Raw genomic sequence first — 21,608 nt, forward strand, 5'->3', positions numbered from 1 at the left:
CACATAGAACTATACTGGAACTCAATAACACACACTTTTATACTTTTCTGTTTTTATATTTTAGTTCTTTATATATTCTTGGATGATTATTGCTTCTGTGATTTGCTTATTATTTATTTTATTTTTTATTATTTTTCTGTTTTGTTGAGGTAGAGATTATTTTAACTACACTGGACAAAAACATAAATGTAGAATATAATATTTTCATTTATCTGATCTTTTCTTTAAAAAAAATAGGGGAATAAGTATTCAAATTTAACAGAATCTACGTCATGAAACAACCATGTACAACTATGTTGGAAGTCAGAAACAAGTCACACATTTGTGACGCAGATGATTTTCTAAAATATTTTTGTTCAGTGTATATTCTTGGATAATTGTTACACCTGGCTTGTGTGTAATACTTATTTACTTTGTATTTTGTTGAGGTGCTTTTATCTACACTGGACACACATATAAGCACAGCATGTCAATAGACTTAGGGAAATAGTTATAAATATAAGTTCTATTGTTGTGATTAGAAAAACATTAAATTTCACATACTATACATAGAAAGCTGTTGAGCTGTTCAACTGGTGCCAAAATTTTGACCGTTGAGTTATGATATGATCAGTTAGCATGACTAGAACACAAACATTTCTTTGACTATTGACTATAAAATGCAGCTTTATTCAAATGACACGAGGCCACGGATGACAAAAGAAAGTCAAGGATGGTGTTGGCTGCTGGACCTGGATGGACGTGTCTGCCAACATGATCCTGACCACCAAAATGTCCATCAACTTCCCCGAGCGCTTCAGGAAGAGCCTCCACATGCAGCATCAACAACCTCATTATTAGTGTTTATTTACTGTGATTCCTTCTCTATGACTGATCTTTGTCTTCCTACTATCATTTCCACTACAGTGCATATTTGCATGTTTTAGGATGTCCATTGTTGTCCTATGTTTTAAAAAAAAATGCATGGAATTTATAATTTTTATTCAGTACTTTTGTATATGACCAGCTTTCTGATTAATTTCTAAAATTAAGAATTAATCCTCTCAGTCAACTGAATGTTTGCAAAAAGTTAAGAAAATAGCAAGAAGTTTAGTTTAGTAGCCCAAATAATGGAGCAAATTTTAAAATAATTATAATAAATAGAAAATCATAAATTAAAGGCTGGAACAATTAAAAGGTTGGATTTTTAAATAGTAATAATAATAAAAAACTCAATTAATGAAATTATTAGCTAACTGTTTCAGCTCCATTTGGATGTACCGCTGGGTAAGCAACATATTTTATAAATTCTTCATTTATTGGAAGGCATAATCTGTAAATTAATTAAAGCTTTTCACACATAATAAAGGCTAAGCAATTAGAAATTGTGTCCAGTTCCATGACTAAAATTCACACAATCAAGCAAAAAAAGTCATTATTATAAATAACAGGGTTAAAAACAGTAGAATATATATGAGTTGCTATTATATATAATAATAAAGACACATTTGGGTATTTTCTTAAACAATTTATTGAAACATTTTTAATGACATTTGCATTGAATAAAGCATCTCACAAAATATGCCGCTGGTTTAATATTGATGAAGAAAAACACAAAAATATTCTTAACCCTATTAATATTAGCCTATACAGAGCTGAGTAAGGATTCAAACAAACCGGTTTATGAAAGAAAAAATCTCACAGTTTTTTTCTCTGAAAGACTGATACAGAATGAAATCTTAAAGTCTAATACCAGCTTTGGAATTTTAGGATTTCGGTCCAATAAACACACTGAAACTATTCCACTCAAAGCCATGAACATTGTATTGTTATTACTATGTGATATTTTTTATGCCTGTTGTGCATTAACTGTTAAACTATTTCCAACTTTTTAGAAAAAAACATTTTCCAAACAGAGTAAAACAAAAATGCAGCTTACTAAATAAAAAGATAGAAAAAGCTTTTACTTGTAGGAAGACAACGAGCCAGAAATACGTGTTTTAAAATGTACCTTTTCACTGTTTATTTCAATAATTTAAGTAATAAAGGAAAGACATGTAAGAATCAGCAAGCATTCTTAATTAAAGACCCTGAATACTTGCATCTCTTCATGTGTATCAGCGTATATACAGATTTATATAGAATATATTGTACATGTTAAATCTGGAAGAAATAGAAAATTGCTGCAGAAGGCACTATGGAGGAGGAATTCTGAAACAAGCCACAGCGTCATAGAAAACATCTCTAGAATATAAACAGAAGAGGATTTAAGCATAATCGGTCTTATATGTTGCAGTCTGTAAAGTTCACGACACCTTCTTTCCTTTCAAAATGTGAATTCCTGCACACAGGGTCAGTTGACAATCCGGTTTCTGGGTGAGCTGTGAGTCGAATCGGAGCTCACGTTTCACCATGAACATCTGTGTTGTGGTTGAAATCTGCACAATGTGTGATGGAGCACAACTACTGAATCCAGGTGACCTACAATCAGCTGTCTGTGAATATTGTGTTCAGGGAAATGCTGTTACAGTATATGTACTGCATCTAGAACACTTTTAAAGCATGTTAGGGCCTGCACACAAGCTATAGTTGGGGGGCAAAAGTGGATTTTTTTATTTTTATTTTGGGAAAATCTAAAATCCTGTCTCCACCTGCAAATTTGGTAGAAGTCTTAGTCAAGCTTTTCCTCCCTGTGAACAAGCCACATTATATCTCCACTTGCACATAATGACAGAAGAATCTGCCAGTACAATCTTCAAAATTCCCCGCACCTGCAAAACTCGAAATTGAAGCCGATTCATTATCTGCAATTATCTCTAGTCAGAGAGATGTTTTAATTTTTTTTGGCCTTTTTGCAGCTTTATTTGACAGTCACAGTGAGAGGAAGACAGGGGGAATGACCTGCAGCAAAGGGCCATGGGCGAGAATTGAACCCACAACAGCCGCATGGGGACTACAACCCCAATTTATGGGCCACCCACTCAACCTGTTGAGCTACCTGGGTGCCCTTCAGAGACATATTTTAGATGTTAGGCCACATGTTTTCTGCTCATAATGTTGGGGAGCTTCATGCGATCTGAAATATACCGAATAAGCTATCCCTCTGTTCTCATGTACACACTTGCACATCCTATTATCCATCCATCCATTATCTATACACCGCTTTTTCTTGATTAGGGGGCTGGAATCTATCCCAGCAGATTTAGGGTGAAGGCAAGAGACACCCTGGACAAGTCACCAGTCTATCTCAGGGCTACACATAGAGACAAACAATCACACTCACATTCTCACCTACGTACAATTTAGAGTTACCAATTAACCTCAGCATGTTTTTGGACTAGGGCTGGGCGATATGGCCTAAAAAAAATCGATTTTTTCACAAAAATCCCGATTCACGATTTATCCGATTTTTTTATTTTTTTGCCCCCTACCTAATCTCTGCAGGCGGAGTCCAGTCTACTTCATGCAATTGAGCTGCAGCCCTCTCCAGGTAAACACACCTGCTGGTCCGGTTGCGGTGCGTTTCCAGCTGTGATCAGGTGTGTTTACCTGGAGAGGGCTGCAGCTCATTTGCATAAAGTAGACTGACTTCTACTTTATGCAAATTACATGCAGCGTGCAGAGATTCCACGTATCGTGAAACTGTCCTCAAACTTCTAAACTAGGCGTCAGTGACCTAAAACGAGGACAGATTCAGCTGCTGCACAGATTATTTCTCGCCTCAAATGCTTTCAGAAATACTTTTCGCTGACGTGTTTTTTGAAATAAAAGGGAAATTTTGCGGCCGAGCCGCTGTGTTTATCCGACTTGTCTGCCGGACTGTCCAGGTGAAAGCTCGGTCATGTGACCACGTAGCGGCCTGCTGTTGGTCCAGAGCTGTCATGTGACCATGTTGTGGTCCGCTAGTGACCGCCCGCCGTCCGTGTGATTTTCAGATGCGGTGCGTTGCCGTGCGGGAAAATCGTTAAAATGTCCTCATTTAAAGGAAGGGCACCCAAAGAGAACATTAAGTATTATATAGGACCTAGTTTCTGACAAAATAGCTGTTCCACCCACCAATAACTTGTGTACAGTCCCTATGTGATAAGAGCATTGAAATAAGACAGACAGATAATAAAGACACTACATATGTGTGCTCTGAACTGCACCGCTGCTTGTAGAAACTGGCCTTCCTGCTGCAGTTCATATTAATGGAACAGCACTGTAGCGGAAGCCTCACGGCTGCTGCTGATACTGGCTCTCCGTGGCTGTGTAGAAATCCTCCAGGACACTCTGCAGGTAATCAAAAGTGGGTCGGTCCTCGGGCTTGTTCTTCCAGCATTCCAGCATGATTTCATAGAGTTCGGTGGGACAGCTGTCCAGGCGCTGCATCCGGTAGCCCTTCTCCAGGGAGCGGATCACTTCTGGGTTGGTCATCCCTGAAAAACAGCAACACATGGCTGAGCTGAAAGAGGCTGCAGAACCAGACTGACGTAACAATCAAGGGAAGCTTTTCATGAGTCCACTCTTTGTTTAGCAGTTGGTCAATTTTCCCATTTGGTCCAGATTCAGATTTTCCTTCTGACTTTGGTGATCATCTATCTTCCTCTCTGGCGCCACCAGCAAGTTGAAATTTGTAGTTTTAACTAGGTATCGACTGATTATTGAGGCTCATATTTAACTTTTTTCGATTATTAATTGTGACAATATATACTCTCCTTCAAAAGTATTGGAACAGTGAGGCTAATTCCCTTATTTTTGCTGTAGACTGAAAACATTTCAGTTTGACATCAAAAGGTGAATATGAGACAAGAGATCAACATCTCAGCTTTAATTCCCAGGCATTTACCTCTGGGTCTAATATACAACTTAGAAGATAGCACTTTTTGTTTGAACACACCCATTTTTCATGTGAGCAAAAGTATTGGAACATGTAACTGACAGGTGTGTTTTGTTGCCCTGGTGTGTCCTATTGCCTTTATTATTCAAACCATAAATGAATGATTCCAGAATTGGAGGACATTTTACATCCCACCCATCAAATTTCAAATAATCCATGTAAAAAAATACTAAAACATGCAGTTGCTGTGTTAATTTCCTTGTCCTGATGTCAGTGGGTCACGGGCTTGATGCAGTTATTGCAACTAAATATTAAATCTTTTTCACTTTAATCTCATTTAAGTCCGTCTGTTCCAATACTCCTCCTGTCTCATATTCATTTTTTGATGTCAAACGCAGATGTTTTCAGTCTACAGCAAAAATAAAGGAATAGGCCTCACTGTTTCAGTACTTTTGGAGTTTTAAAACAGTGAGGTCGGTGACACACTACGTCAGCTGCCTGCTGACGATCACATGACTGTGATCCTACTACAAATCGACCGCAGCGGACCAGGAATTGTCTAAAGATTTCATCTGTCAGAAATCATACAACGACTGAGCAGCCTTGGCGGAGTACTGCGCTCTCTGAGCGCTTTTGGTGTTATTAAATGTTAGCATGCTTATTATCTAATCACTTGGTCCTTGTGTCATTTCTGACCTTCCTTAAAAATTTCATCTAAATGTATAAGCACTGAGGCACGCTCATTACTAGTCCTCTGGCTTATTTGGTGATCTGCTCCATTTTAACAAGCCAAATTTTGAATGTTTCCAAAACCTTAGTTTAAAACTGTCAAAACTCTTAGCTGTATTTACTCCACCAAGGAACGCAGCAGAGTTATGTGACGATCGGTGTTGGTTTGTCTGTCTGTCTGTTAGCAACATCACTCAAAAATGGAAATAGATGAAATTTTCAGGGAAGGTCAGAAATGACACAAGGACCAAGTGATTAGATTTAGGCAGTGATGCAGCTTATAGTCTGGATCCATGGATTTGTTAAAGATTTCTGTATCATTGTGAGGTAGCAGCACGGCATCACTGTAACCATGACAACAAGTGAACACTATGTCAGCTGCCTGTCGACGATCACATGACTGTGATTCTTCTACAAATCCACCGCAGCAGAACACGAATTGTCTAAAGACTTCATCCATCGGAAATCACATGACTGAGCAGCCTTGGCGGAGTACTGCCCTCTCTCAGTGCTTTCAGTGGTCCTTGTGTCATTTCTGACCTTCCCTGTAATTTTCACCTAAATCCGCCAGTCTGTTTTTGAGTAACGTTCACATTCAGATATTTTATTCATGCACAGAGTAAGATAAGTATATGCTGCCAAAGCAGTTTACAGCAGATGTACATGAAAGGGAACCCCAGGGAAGCAAAAGTGCTTATAATTAGGGGACGCTAACAGTTTGCTAACAGACAGACAGACAGATAAACCAACGTCAATCATCACACAGCTCCATCATGTTCCTTGGCGAAGTAATTACCACTAAACACAAATTACAGCTGAGAGTTTCACCAGTTTTAAACTAAGATTGTGGAAACATTCAAAATTTGACTCGATAAAACAGAATAGAAATGAGGACTGTAAATATTAATACTACTTTAAACCACAGGACAACCTAAACAAACCTGTTGCCGACTGATTATAAGTGGAAAGTTCTACAAACATTAGTTGTTTTTTTTTTTTTACCTGGGTAAGGTGTTCGTCCATAGCTGATGATCTCAGTCAGCAGGATGCCAAAGGACCAGACGTCAGATTTGATTGTGAAGGAGCCGTAGTTGATGGCTTCAGGGGCCGTCCATTTGATGGGGAACTTAGCTCCTGGTTGTTGGGGAAAATCGAAAACGCAGTTAAAATAATGACATTGTTATCGAGAATTTAGTCATTTAGCTCCGTCACTGTCATCTTCACTCTCTGCCTGCTTTGTCTCTCATGTTGTATGAAAATGATTCCATTTTAAATCATCAAGAAGCTTCTGCTCAACCATCTCTGATTATCTTGAAACTTTTTTAAAATGGTATGTGTGAAACTTGGTTTGAAATGTCAGATACCCTCCTATCACTGCCATATTCACTTTGTTGAAACCAAGGTTTACAATAATGAACAGTGCACTTTACAACCACTGCTGCTGTCGGTTATTTAGAACTGCTGTAGTTTTCTTTTTCTTTCTATTTGGTTAAGGAGTATCCACAAGTAAGACTTTCATTGTACAGCTTAAATAAACCTCTTGAATCTTGGGATCATTTTAGTTTTGTTCATTGAAATTTGAGGTTGTTTGAATGACAACATCTCAGGAAGCAATAAAGGATAAAAACCTGGAATTTTCACTGTTATTTCTCATCTCTATCATGCTCTTGACTAAAAATCCACAATATTGGAGATTGCGGAATTAATGACATGCTAATAGTTCCTGAAATGTTGTCACTTAAACATAGTATCAGATTTCCACTTGCCATAAAAGACGCAAGAAAAAAAGGGATTATCTCTGAAAGAATTTACATGCATCACGCTAAAATTTCACAAATAGCTCGATAAACATTCATTTTTTGCTAGAAAATAAAAATCTGGAAATTCAGAGATGGTTGAGCAAAGATTATTTAAAAAAAAATCATGATTTGACATGGAATATAAGTAATTTCCTCTCAACTGATGAAACTCTTGCTCCCTTTTCATCAATTTTGCATCTATTTTTGCTCTACCCATTCTTTTAGAAAACCATTTGATGATGTTAATTCCAGCGTTTCATGTGATTCACTGTTTTCTTCTTCTTCTAGCAGCTAAAAAGGTTATGCTAACAGGGTTGTTGTGGGACACACGTTCCATGCATAATAATTATTGTTTAAAATATTATGTTGATTTAAAAAAATATTCCCACAATTACAAGAGACACCAATAAAAAAAATAATACCAAAAACAGGAGATTTAAATTTTATTTTAACTGTTTTATATGAGATTCAATTTGGTCATTATTGGGGTGATACAACAGAAAGATGGCATTTTAGGGGGAACTCCAGACTTATTTGGTATTATTAAAATATTTCCAAACATTCTTTTCTCCTGTTTTTTTTAGATTTGGTCTCAGGACAAGTAATTTACACAACAACTGCATGTTTTAGTATTTTGTACATGGATTATTTGAAATTTGATGGGTGAGATGTAAAATGTCCACCAATTCTGGAATGACCCACATACATCATGCTAAAATCCCACACATACATCTATAAATATCACTTTTTTTTGCTATTAAACAAAAATTTGGAACTTCATAGATGGTTGAGCAAAAATTGTTCCAAAAATTTTCATGATTTGAGATGGAATGTAAGTAATTTCCTCTCAACTGATGAAACTCTTGCTCCCTTTTCATTCATTTTTATGCCTTAGTTTGCCAGTAGCAGTGGATAGAGAATCGGGAATTGAACCGACTACTCGCTGCTCAGGGGATTTGTACATATGTAGCATCAAAACAACCAGTCAGTAATCCATTTTTCTTGAAACCATCTTTCTGACACCACCTGGATACAAAACATGTGACGGTAAACACTTGGTCGTACCTTCTCTGGCCGTGTACTCGTTGTCTTCGATGATTCGAGCGAGACCAAAGTCAGCAATTTTGCACACTAAGGCCTTATTGACGAGGATGTTGGCGGCTCTCAGGTCTCTGTGGATGTAGTTCCTCTGCTCAATGTAAGCCATTCCCTCCGCAATCTGGACACAAAGAGTTCAGTGTAATATGGTTTACAAAAGTGGATATGAGTGGCTGTGAAATGCTCGGATATGTCGCTACAATACACATGAGGATTTATTCATGTGTACTTTTTCTGTTCAGCTCCTTTGTGTTAGTGCAGGATAAGATCTCTCTTCTATCTGATGAATAATTCAATCAAAACATTTAACCTCCTTCCTCTTCACTTTCCTCTTTGCTTGACAAGCAGGCTGTTAGCTGCCTTATTAACTTGCAAACTCATTCATATTTTATTCTGCTTTATTTATTTACTTGTTTATGTATTTATTTTATTTATTCACTACTATTAGTAGTATTTCTTCTAGCCTTGTCTTTATTGTTTTACCTTCTATTTTCTTTTATTCCAGTTGTTCATTTTCCTTAATTTGATATGGAATTTTTGGTTCTTTTAATATTTTATTTATCTGGTGTTGTTGTATTGATTCATTCCGAACATCTTTAACCACGTTTAACTTGTATTTCTCTGGTCTTTCTCTTCCAGTTTGAACTAGATGAACTTGTGTTCTTCAATTTCCATTTCTGTTGTTTTAATATTCCTAATTATCCTTCTTTTTCTTTCTTGTGCTGTCTGTAAACCACGTCGTAAACTCTGTTTTTCAGATGTTACATAAAAAAAGTTATTATTGTTGTTGTTAGTGTTGTCGTCGTTACATTATTATTGTTATTATTATTATTATTGTTATTGTTACTATTGTTGTTACTGTTATTATCATTATTATTGTTGTTATCATTGTTATTATTATTGTTATTATTATTGTCATTGTTATTGTTATTATTGTTGTTACTGTTATTGTTAGTGTTATTATCATTGTTATTATTATTGTTATTATTATTGTCGTTATTGTTATCGTTATTATTGTTGTTTTTACTGTTATTGTTATTGTTATTATCATTGTTATTATTATTGTTATCATTGTTATTATCATTGTTATTATTATTGTTGTTATCATTGTTATTATTATTGTCATTGTTATTGTTATCGTTATTATTGCTGTTACTGTTATTGTTAGTGTTATTATCATTGTTATTATTATTGTTATCATTGTTATTGTTGTTATTATTGCTATTATTATTCTTGTTGTTGTTGTTAGTGTTGTTATATTTAGATTTAGGCGGCTGCAGGTTTTTTTTAAAAAACAAGGCTGATTGGGCCTCATCAGAGCAGGTGACAGAAAGGCAGCTAATAAAGGTAAAGGACATTCATGCTCCCCAGAGGATGGGTCATAGTGGGTTTAGTGATCCCTTTGATTTTTCCTGGTTATCCAATAAGATATCTTAACATGTGCTGCTCAGATTGGTCGGATTTTTTTTTATAATCTTGCTCCCTAGATGATGTATTCTGATGTCTCTGGTCATTTATTTTCTTCTAATTTATGGGTTTTGAATGAAATTAATCAACAACTGCTGAATGGATTGCAATGAAATGAGATTTGATGAACCATAAAACCTTTGTTTCCCCGACTTTTCATTTTTTAATCTTCAACAAGTCAGAAATGTAACTTGTTCAATACTTCTAATATTTTAATTACTAGAAAACAATAACATCACATGACTCTGAGGACAATCACTGGTGGACACCCTTTAAAAAGTATTCATTGTTTTACTGTTCTTGTTTTAAACTTAAAATTCTTTTATTGACTTTAAAGACTGAACAACTGAAAGAACTGAACTTATGGAAATGAGGTGAACATTAAAATAAGACAGATTCATTTAAAACCAAACAACCAGTGGATCTGCTGTCTTGTGTGGAATAAATGACTGAATAAATCTCACCTGAGCAGAGAAGTCGATGAGCTTTGGAAGCTGGACGCGATTTCCTTCGTCACTCTTTATAAAGTCTAATAAACTACCTGTAGGAACAGACAAAATCCATTAACAAACACAAAGGACTGCTTGTGGTTAAGAGGGTTAACCATCATTCAGTAATTTAATCTATTTCAAATGTTTTAGCTATTTTATTACAACTATCCATATTAATCATTATCCATGAAGTTCAACTATTAATCTATAAAAATGAAAGAATAAAATAAATAAATTATTGGTTGAGCTGTTTTGTAATTTTTGCACAAACCTCATGTCAAATTCATACACAAAGAAAAATTGTATCTCTTGGGACAAATGGACAAATTTAAAGCAGCTGCCTCAAAGTGCAGCAATGACTGACTTTCATAATCAAGAAAACAGCAACTGTGCAAAAGTGCTCTGCATAGATACACTGCCCGTCCAAAAAAAAGTCTCACATTTTAAGATTTCATTGGACCGCCTTTAGCTCTGAGAACGACACACATTGGCCGTGGATTTATTTTGATAAACTTCCGCACAGCATTTTTTTCTGACCAGAGTTGGATTAATTTTCTGCCATGAACTTATATTGATGATGGGAGAGTCGGACAAAGTCTTCACCAGAACATCCCAAAGATTCTCAGTGGGGCTGAGGTCTGGACTCTGTGGAGGTTAATCCATCTCATGCTCCCTGATCCACTCATTCTCAATGTGACCCCATGAATCCTGGTATCATCATCTTGGAACATGTCCATGTCATCAGGGAAGAAAAACTCCATTGATGGAAAGACCTGGTCATTCAGTATCTTCAGGTAGTCAGCTGACCTCATTCTTTGGGAACATAACGTTGCTGAACCTGACCAACCCCAGATCATAACTCTAACCCCCACAGGCTGGTAGACACTAGACATGATGAGTTCATCACTTCATCTGCCTCTCTTCTTACCCTGATGCCCCCATCACTTTGGAACAGGGTAAATCTGGACTCATCAGACCACATGACCTTCTTCCTTTGCTCCGGAGTCCAATCTTTATGCTCCATAGCAAACCGAAGCCTTTTTTTCTGATTATACTCACTAATCAGTGGTTTTCTTAGAGCTACAGCTGTTTAGTACCAGTCCTTTGGGTTCCCTTCACATTGTGCGTGCGGAAATTCTCTAACTTTCACTATTAAACATAGTCGTGAGTTCTACTGTTGATTTCCTACGATCATCGAAGAGTTTGTTCCGATCACATTTGTTCCTGGAAGATGATGGTTCTCCACTATCCTTCAGGTTTTAATAATGTGTTGGACGGTTCTGAACCTGATTTTAGTACTTTCAGAAACCTCCTTAATTGTTTTCTTTGCTTGATGCAGGCCAATAATTTAACCCTTCTGGAACAGATCAACATCCTTTCCATGACCACAGGATATGTCTTCCAACACAGTTGTTTAAGAAATGAGAAGCTCCTCACTGCATCAACTAGGGTTAAATAAGTTGCTGCAGCTGAAACATATTCATCACTGCAGCAATTATCCACTGGAAGGCTCCTATCTATTTGCTTCTTTAAATCCAAAGCTTTTTTTTGAACAGACAGTGTATTTAACCTGCACATTAAACACAAACAGACGCTCACCTTTCTCCATAAACTCAGTGATGATGTAGATCGGCTCCTCCTTGGTCACCACAGCATTCAGTCGAACCAGCTTGTCGTGCTGCAGAGTCTTCATCAGGTTGGCCTCCATCATGAAGGCCTCCACCGACATACTGCCAGGCTTCATGGTCTTCACCGCCACCTTGGTGTGCTTATTGTACGTAGCTTCAAACAAAAGCAGTAGCTACGATTAGCAGGTGTTGGTTTTATCATCATCTCCATCACCAAGTGGATTCTGCAATGATTCATCTCACCCATCCAGACTTCTCCGAACTGTCCTGCACCAAGCCTCTTCTCCAGCTTGAGTGAAGATCTCGGGATTTCCCAGGCGTCCTTCTCCCACGGTTTCTCAGGTTTGGGGCTCAAGCATGGGTTGGTCAAGGATTGGCAGAGGCCATCTCCCTGCTCTGAATGTAACAGAATAAAATGTCATGATTTGATTTTGTTACGGATCGACGGTCATGGACAATAGTTTGTTACTCCTGTAACTCTGAGGTTTCTGTAACGGGATGATTGAAACATAAAATAATCATGCATTTTGGTGTTCTTTCATAGATTGTTGCAGGACTTCTGGAAATATGACAAAATATGCTTGGTCAAAAATATACATACAACAACTCTAATTATTGGTTAAGTGTTCTTTGGCAGTTTTCCCTTCAACTAGGCACTTTGGGTTTCCATTCATGACTTGTAATTGTATCTTTGACCCTCCTCTTTACAGATTAGGAGCGGTTGAATTGAATTGGTTGTCTTTCTGACAGACTACACAGTCTAAAACCTTCATTCTAGCCTGATTTAACCATTTCTTTAACACGTCTGATGTGTGTTTGGGCTCACTGTCTTGTTGAAACATCCAACTGTGTCCAAGACCAACATTCTGACCAATGATTTTAGGTTTTAATCCTTCTTCTTCATTGTTCCATTGACTTTGTTTAAAGCTCCAGTTTCAAATAGAGCATGATGCTGTCACCACCATGCTTGATAGTAGGTTTGGTGTTTTTGGGGCTAAAGGCCTCATCTTCTCTCCTCAAAACATATTTCTGATCAGTTTTTGTTCCATCTGACTACAGAACTTTCCTCCAGAAGACCTTTTCTTTGTCCATGTGATCAGCAGCAGACTTGAATGGAGCTTAAAGGTTCTGCTTCTAGAGGAAGAACTTCCTTCTTCATGGATCCTCTCAGCTCATGTTGATGTAAAACCCTGTGGACACTGACAGCTGTGTTCCAGCAGCTTCTCATTCATTCAGACCTGCTTTTTGCTGATTCTTGGTTGACTCTTGACCATCCTGACCAATCGTCTCTCAGCAGCAGGTGATAGTTTGTATTTTCTTCCTGGTGGAGGCAGTAACACAACTGGACCATGGACTTCATTTTTACAAACAGATGATTTTGGATCTGAAGCTGCTTTGAAATGGCTCCAAGTGACTTTCTGACTTGTTCAAATCAACAATTTACTTTTTCAGATCTTTGCTGAGCTCCTCAGACGTCTCCACTGTAGTATTAGTGTCTAATGAGTGGATCTAATGGGTTCTATTTAAATTGGCTCAGAGGAATCAGCAGCTATAGTCAATCGTAACCACTCAGGAGAAGTTAAGAGGCCATGCCACTGAGAAATTTTGAGTAACATAACTGTCTACATAATTCGATTTGCTGTATGCATATTTTTGACCCAGCAAATTTTGTCATATTTTCAGAAGACCTACAATAAATAAATATGTTTTCGTGTCACAAAAATGCATGTGTTTTAGCAATTCCGCCATAGAAAATTTTGAGTTATAGCAGTCACTGAAAACTGCCATGAAATACATGATGTTTACAAGTGTATGTAAACTTTTGTTTACAACATCTAGTGGTCCGAGTTAACATGTTTCTATGTGCGTGGATAATGTTGGTGCTGGTACTAATTAGAGAGCAACGCAATCTGTCCTTCAGTCTGTCACCCTGATGGTCCATTTGGCTGAGGTACTAAAGTTGGCCAGCAGAGAGCGCTGTGCACCACTATGAGAATAATATGAGTTTGGTGGTGGAACACAAAGTTACCATTACATGAGTCCAAATTGCACAAGATTTCCCTCTTAACGATTGCTGAGAATTTCTTGAGAATCACTGAAGGAATACTAAAAGAAAAAAACAGAACCTTTCCAATCATAACTCACTCTTGTAATGGCTGACAAGCTCCTGCAGGGTGCTGAAGGTGATACGAGGTGAGATGTAGAATCCTCCGTTGTCCAGCGTACGGATCTTGTAATGTTTGACTGTGTCGCCGGACTGAGCATCGCTGTCCCGGACAGACAGGGAGTAGCTGCCTGTGGTGAAACAGAAACAAACAGTAGTTCTCATTTCATTCATGGGGGATTTCTAAATGCTGATACCAGCTCATTTTTTTGAAGATGCAGCATTTTAAATGTCTGACATTGTTTATGTTAGGAAGCTACAGGTGTCCAGTATCTTTCAAAGATGCAGAAAAGCCTTTGGGCCTGTAGACCATCTTTATTGAAAAAACTACTTTCCTTTCAAAAATAAAGACATTTCTAAGTGACCCCAAACTTTTGAATGGTAGTGTAGCTTGCAAGCCTTAAGGACATGATTTACCTTGAGAAAGCTCATTACACAGCCACAGAAGACAACTGGTTTCATCAACTGAATAAAACTTCACATGACGAAAAAACAGAACATATATAAAACAGGACTAGAGTCCCTATAAACTACTTATTTGAAGTATCTGACCCATATTCACGTTGTAATTTATGAATTCATTGACAGAAACATTCACTTTTGGTCACTTGGAGAAGCTGTGAACACACCATGGCCACTTCTTCACGGTTTTAAGTTGATTTTGGCTAACGTGTCAGCAAAAAGTGACCTATTCACAAGTCTAGTAGACACTGAGCAACATTTATTTTGGGTCAAGTGTCTGATAACCTGACCAAAATAAGAATGTTAGTCACTTGTCCTTTTAACTCTGCAACAGATCTTGAGAAAATCTGTTTTATCTCAATGAATCACTATGTTCACCAGTTGGTCACTAACTTGGCCAGCAGTGTAGAAAACATGAATTTGTTTTTTGTGTGTGAAAGCAGCTACAACTTGAACAGATGCTCATGAGATCAATCAAAATATTGAATTTGCTGCCAGTAAACCTAATGCAGTGACTTCAAAGATGCTCAAAAAGCGTCTACAGCCATTGAGAACTGCCCAGTTTGGATGTAATTTTTAGTGAATTTGACATTATGAGCAGACATCTATAAGAACAGCGGTAAAGAAAAGTTAATAACATTAATATTCTGAAGACAAAACTGCTGGTGAGTTTAAAATTCATGTTGGCTTTTTTTTAAATTAAATTTCCAAAATGACACTATTTATCAAACCCAGAAACTGTAAAAAGAGAGAATCATCAAAATTTTTAACTATTCATCTGTGACAAGCTATTTAGTCAAGAAACTTAACCTGATCTAAGCTTATAATCATAGAATTTCATCAGAAACACTTGATTCTACATTTTTTAATCAAAAATTTGCCAAAAATTAACCATTTACTTTAGCTAAAGTCTGTAAAAAAAAAAAAAAATTAAAATTCGGCCCTCTTCAGTGCAATTAAGAAGCCATTAGTGACTCAGGTGTGACCAACAGTCATGTGACAAAAATTCTGGGAATTTTTAGCTAAATTAGGTTGAACTGCAGGCTGCGTTCACACATAATGGAGAGGAGACAAGATTTAAGTATATATAAAGATTTTCTAGGATTTTTGGCAATATAACTTTATCATACTGCACAGAAAACATTTCTAAGTTTACTCTACTTCTAGTCATGGTTGTGCTGTTTCCATAGAGGTGCAGGACTTTTTATTGCAGGTAAAAATGAGTATGGGTTGAAAATGTGTGTGGGTTGAAGTCACTAATCTCCTAACCTAAGCAGCCCGTAGTACATGTGCTTGATCTGGCTACTCATTTCCCTTTATGACTGCTTAAACTGCCACAAGACGAAAACAAAGAGTGTGTTTTTGACTGTTTCTTGACTTACCCTTGGTGGTCTCACTGTCTCGGATCATGAAGGATCCCACTTTGTTCCCAGGGGCAAGCAGCTGCCGCTCAGCATCTTTCCTGCTGACGCCCTTGAAGAACCATCTGAACAACAGGAAACAGATCAGTCAGCAACGAAACGTCTCAACGGCTCTTCTTGTCCCACTCATATCATGTGCTCTGTTTCCTTCTTCATTTCCACTACAGAAAGTGTCACCTAAGCCCAGCATGTGATACTACTGCTACTACTACTAGGTAAAATACACCACTACTACTAGAAATGATACCAACAATGTAAACTAATGTAACACGATTCCATCTGACATCTTCTCACGAATCAGAAACCACAGTTTACCCCAGTAATCTAGATGCAGCTGTGGACTGCAGTTTACATTCACTAGTAAAGATCATCTATATCATGGCAGTCTTGAGATTCCTATAACTCCGATGTTTCACATGTCTTTGTCACAAAAAACAATCGTCTTTCATGGATTTATTAAAGGCTTACTGGAAATATGACAAATTCTGCTGGGGCAAAAATATACAGTTAGAAATGCTTATATATGGTTAAATGTCCGTTAGCCGTGTTAACCTCATTTAGGTGCTCCTGGCTTCCGCCCACAAACTTCTGGTTTATCTTTGATCCTCTTCTAAACAGCATTGGTGCAGTTACGTTAAATTTGTTGGATTTCTTAATGGGTTTAAGTCAGGACTTTGGGGAGACCAGTCTAAAACCTTCATTCTAGCCTGACTGAACCATTTCTTTACCACGTCTGATGTGTGTGTTTGGATCATTGTCTTACTGAAGCACCAAATTGTGTCCAAAATCAACCTTCTGGTGATGATTTTAGGTTTTCTGAAGAATATGGAGGTAATCCTCCTTCTTCATTTTTCCATTTACTATGTGTAAAGCTCCAGTTCCACAGAGCATGATGCTGCCACCACCATGCAAGGTGGTAGGTTTGGTGTTCTTAGGGTTAAAAAAAGACCCGCCATGGACAGTCAGAAACCAGTCCTAAAAAGTTCTAAATCAAAAATCAAAGTCAAACCTAAATCAGTCCAAAAAATGCTCAGAACCAGTCAGAATACAGTCTGAACCCAGTCCAAAACAGTTTTAGAAACAGTCCAAAACCAGTCCTAAAAAAAGTCCAAAACCAATATAAAGCCAGGACAAAAACCAAACCAAAAATACTTCTAAAAAAAGTCCAAGAGGAAGACTGTCTGCATTACCAAAAGTGATCATTCAAGTTGCTATATGTATATTTTTCACCCAGCAGATTTTGTCATATTTCCAGAAGACCTGTAATAAATAAATAGTTTGTTTTTTTTGTCACAAAGATTCTCGTGTTTCAATGATTCCCTCATAAAAAGGGTTTTAGGTGTCATTGGAAACTGGAGACTGCCATGATACATACATAGTCTCTACATGTATGTAAATGTTTGTTCCTGACTATAAATGTGTTTTTAATCCACTCACTCTTCCGCTTCCAGAGTATCTTTGGCTACATAATTGCTGGGGATGTAGCCTTCCTTGCCTGTGCTGATTAGCATGGCTCTCCACCACTCGCCCGACCTACAGAAAGCGAAGACACACAATCAACAAAAACACGATAAACCACAAGCTTTACATATTCACAGACTATATCAGACTAAAATGAAACAGCCAAGAATAAATGTGTTATTTTGTCGCTGATCAAACTCGACGTACTCTTCTAAGATTTTGAGCTTGTCGCCCTTTTTGAAGCCGAGGTCTCCTTCATGAATGGCCTCGTAGTCGTACAGCGCCATGGCAATGCTCTCTCCTACAGAAAACAAAACAAAGCAGGGAAAAAAGACTGATTGATATGTCCATTTGTGTATTGTCATGTGAAAGCGACCAACATGTAAAGAAACATTAATATATTTCATGGTATGTGACTGAGTGTGTTGTTTTTTTTTTTTCCACTGCATGTAAGTAGTGAACAGAGCTTATCTTTGTTACTAACGCTGGGTTCCCCATACGTACTTTGACTATGTGACTTCCTCATATGCAGGATAATAATAGCAGCAGGGCGGGTCTACTGTGAGCTGAAGCCTGTGTGGTAAGAGGGGCTATCGTCTGCACCCACACTGACATGCTTTTCCTCTCTCGAGCTTTGTTTTTGTGCCTCTAACCGGCACTCGTGCTTTTGAAAATGACATATTGCTCGCTGGTAGGTTAGAAATATATTTGCAGTTGGCTGAACTTGGTGCTTTTTTTATGACTGGCTTTAATAAAAGGTGCAAAATCAAACAGTAATACGGAAGAATTCAGTAAATAAACTCACCATCTGAAGAGTTTGCATTGGAAAGCATTTTGGCCTAAAGAGACAAAGACAGAAAGACACATGAAGGTGTTGATTCTTCAAATAACAATGAAAAAAAACCTTCTTTCAAAGCCTCATTAGTTATTTTTGAGCTACTTTCTGCCAGTGAATGCCCTGAAAACAAAGCACAGCCATGGAAAACACTCATTTACACATCAAGCACACAGGAAGCAGGATTCCTGAGGAGTCATTCCTGGCTACATGAAAATTTAAGTCAAATATTTTTCACCCTCCGTAGAAATATTTAGCGCATTTTTGCTAAATCTTTAACTTTGTTCAGCGTCTGAATTGGTCTGTCAAGCTTTCTCATTTGACCCTTTGAACAACAAAACATGCAGACAATTTAATTTTAATGGTAATTATTTTTTGAATAATGAATTTGCATGTTAATTTCATAAACAGTGCAGAAATTATATCATTTATCAGACCCGGAAACTTTAAAAACTGTACAGCAGTTTTTGAAATTAACAATCGACATAAAATTCAAATAAAAAAGGCTTTCTCAAAGAGGATGCTTGAATTAGTCAGGTTAATCTCTATAATTATTAATACTGTAGGGCAGGGGTGTCAAACATGCAGCCCGTGGGTCGACTTTGTAAAGTGTAAAAGTGACAGAGAAGACATCAACTGCAAATTTTAAATTTGTAAAACTATAAAGTCAAAATAATTTCTAGACCTTGACAAGTTGTTCTGATCAATCATAACGTAAAATACTAGATTGCTCAATGTTCTTTTGTCATCTTGTGTCTCATTTTGTCATATTTTGTCTTGTTTTTGTTGAGTTTTTTTGTCTGACTGTAGTCGTTCGTCTCATGTTTTTGTCATTTTGTATCTACTTTTTGTTGTTTTTTGTTTCCTTTTTGTCTCGCTTGTGTTTTTTGTCTACTTTTTTGTCATTCTGTTTCTCGCTTATGTCATTTTTTGTGTCATTTGTTTCCTTTATGTAATTTTTTTGTCTTGTTTTTGTAAGAAACTGTTGTATTTTATATGTAGGTCTGTTTAATGCACATTAAAAAAGATGCATTTTTTTAATGAAAAATGGGTGAAATATCCTCATTGAAATGTAATCTGTGAGAGGTATAGAACAGCATTACACTAGATATTGATAGAAATGGTTAGTAATGGAGTTAAAAATGAGCTGTTCAAACAAGCCGACTCACTCTGACTTTCATTCCTCTGCAATTTTTTCTTCTGTTTTTAAAATTGTTATATTACCTTCTTTTAAACTCTTTACATCTTTAAGTTTTATGTTGTTAATATGTTCTAACTTTGTTTACTTTGTACGATATCCTTGGGTAGTTTGAGACCCACCTATAAATAAAATGTATTATTTATTCCACCAAAGAACGCGGGGAAGTTATGTGACAAGCATTGTACGTTTGTCCTTCCGTCTGTCTGTCTGTTCGCAACATTACTCAAAAACAAACCAACGGATTTGGATGAAATCTTCAGGGAAGGTCAGAAATGACACAAGGACCAAGTGATTAGATTTTAACAGTGATGCTGTTTATAGTGTGGATCCACGGATTTGTTAAAGATTTCTGTATCATTGCCAGATAGCGGCACAACGTCACTGTAACCATGACAACAAGTGAACACTACATCAGCTGCCTGCTGACGATCACATGATTGTGATCCTACTACAAATCCACCACTGTGGACTTATCAGGACTTAGCAGCCTTGCGAAATACTGCACTCTCTGAGTGCTTTTTTTGTTATTATTATTATTATTATTATTATTATTATTATTATTATTATTATTATTATTATTATTATTGATATTATATAAACAATGTTGGGATTTTTTGGTTCTTGACATTTTTGAATAATTAAACATTATTGCTGGTCCTGAGAAACAAACCTAACGGGAGGGTTAAGACTAAAATTCAGTCAGAATTCAAGCATTTGAAGAGAAGGGAAAAAGGAAGAAGTTTATCTTATCAGACTTAAATAATCAGTCTGTAGTTATCTTTACTTTAGGTGCCTCGTGATGTCAGAAATAGTTGCTTATTTGAACTCTCTAACAGTTCCAGGGGTAAAATAAGCTGAGCAGACATCAGACAGACGGAGAGTTGGTAGACATGGACGTCGATGAGATAATAGACGTGTTGCTAAACACTTTTGATTCTAAATCTTCTGCCTGAGCGCTCCGGTTCTGCTTCTGTCATTTCCTCTTTCTGCACCGAGAGTGAAAGAGGTTTTTACAGTCAGCACACAGGAAGCAGTGGCCAGAGGAACAACAGACGTTCTGCTGCTCTCAGGCTACACATCGGCCCGACCAGTACGAAAACACACAAACACCAATGAACACAAATCTATCCTCTTTTACCTTCAGAGAGGAAAAAAATGGTTAAACTGTGTGCTCTTTTATCTTTCACACCCCATTGTACTTTTCCTGTTTCTGCTTTTACAACCAGTAGTCTTCCTCATTCTATATTTAAAGCCAGGGCACTTCTGCAGGTGCATTATGTACATTTACTAAAATAGCATATTAGTTATAATGCTATGCTATTTTTTTTTTTTAACTCTGCTACATTAATCTGCAGGCTGTAGTTACTTTTCAGATCACATTTATTCTTTTAGATCAAGACTTTAAGCATTAAACCGACATTTCGTCAGACAGAAGATCAAAACAGCTAAATGTAACCAGGTTTCCCCTCAAGAAAGCAAAGACAAAATAAAGGTGAAAAAGAGCTCGTCTTTCAACAGTTACACAGTTTTTTTTGTTTTTTTTTTCTCACTGTGGTTTCATTTTTCACAGCAATATAAACTTCTGCACTTCTATGGAAACAGAACTACCATGACTAGAAGTAGCGAGGACTCAGAAACACTTTCTAACAAAGTTTGAATGCCATAAATAATTAAAAAATAATTAAAAAACAGAAATTAAATTTATTTGATTCTCTATTTTACAAAAATTAAAAATAACAATCAACGTGTACACCATTTTTCCAAGTTCCCACACAAGTTACCAACACTGGAAAAAATAGTGGCTCTACATACTGTCAATATTTTACTATTTACTTATTACTGTATTTACTGAATTTTTGTCACAAGACTGTTGGTCACAGCCAAGTCGCTGATAGCTTCACGGTTGCATCAGGGATCACAGAATTTTTTAATTTTTACAGAATCTGGTTGGAACAAAAGGCTTATTTGTGGCAAATTTTAAAATGAGACATGTAGAATAAAAGATTTTGACGAAATAGCACAATTTTGAGCTCACATTTGGCTGTTTTTCCTGA

The 21,608-nt window shown here is 36.9% G+C and overlaps 1 protein-coding gene across 3 annotated transcripts in view; it reads right to left on the reverse strand.

Annotated features, from left to right (window-relative positions):
* Positions 1 to 1,492: 1,492 nt before the first annotated feature.
* Positions 1,493 to 21,608, reverse strand: part of hck (HCK proto-oncogene, Src family tyrosine kinase) — a 38,586-nt gene continuing 18,470 nt past the window's right edge. For 2 of the 3 annotated variants that reach the window (XM_023273293.3, XM_023273286.3), the window contains 11 exons: positions 18,324 to 18,357; positions 17,726 to 17,819; positions 17,495 to 17,590; positions 16,019 to 16,122; positions 14,156 to 14,305; positions 12,254 to 12,406; positions 11,982 to 12,164; positions 10,356 to 10,432; positions 8,392 to 8,545; positions 6,530 to 6,661; positions 3,466 to 4,397 (listed from right to left, as the gene is read on the reverse strand). In XM_023273293.3, the coding sequence (XP_023129061.1) occupies positions 4,195 to 4,397; positions 6,530 to 6,661; positions 8,392 to 8,545; positions 10,356 to 10,432; positions 11,982 to 12,164; positions 12,254 to 12,406; positions 14,156 to 14,305; positions 16,019 to 16,122; positions 17,495 to 17,590; positions 17,726 to 17,819; positions 18,324 to 18,357 (1,380 nt within the window). In that variant the 3' untranslated portion in view covers positions 3,466 to 4,194. The other variant, XR_008602624.1, reaches the window with a different exon arrangement.

Source organism: Amphiprion ocellaris, chromosome 8 (genome assembly GCF_022539595.1).
Source record: "Amphiprion ocellaris isolate individual 3 ecotype Okinawa chromosome 8, ASM2253959v1, whole genome shotgun sequence".
In the NCBI taxonomy this organism is placed as follows: domain Eukaryota; kingdom Metazoa; phylum Chordata; class Actinopteri; family Pomacentridae; genus Amphiprion; species Amphiprion ocellaris.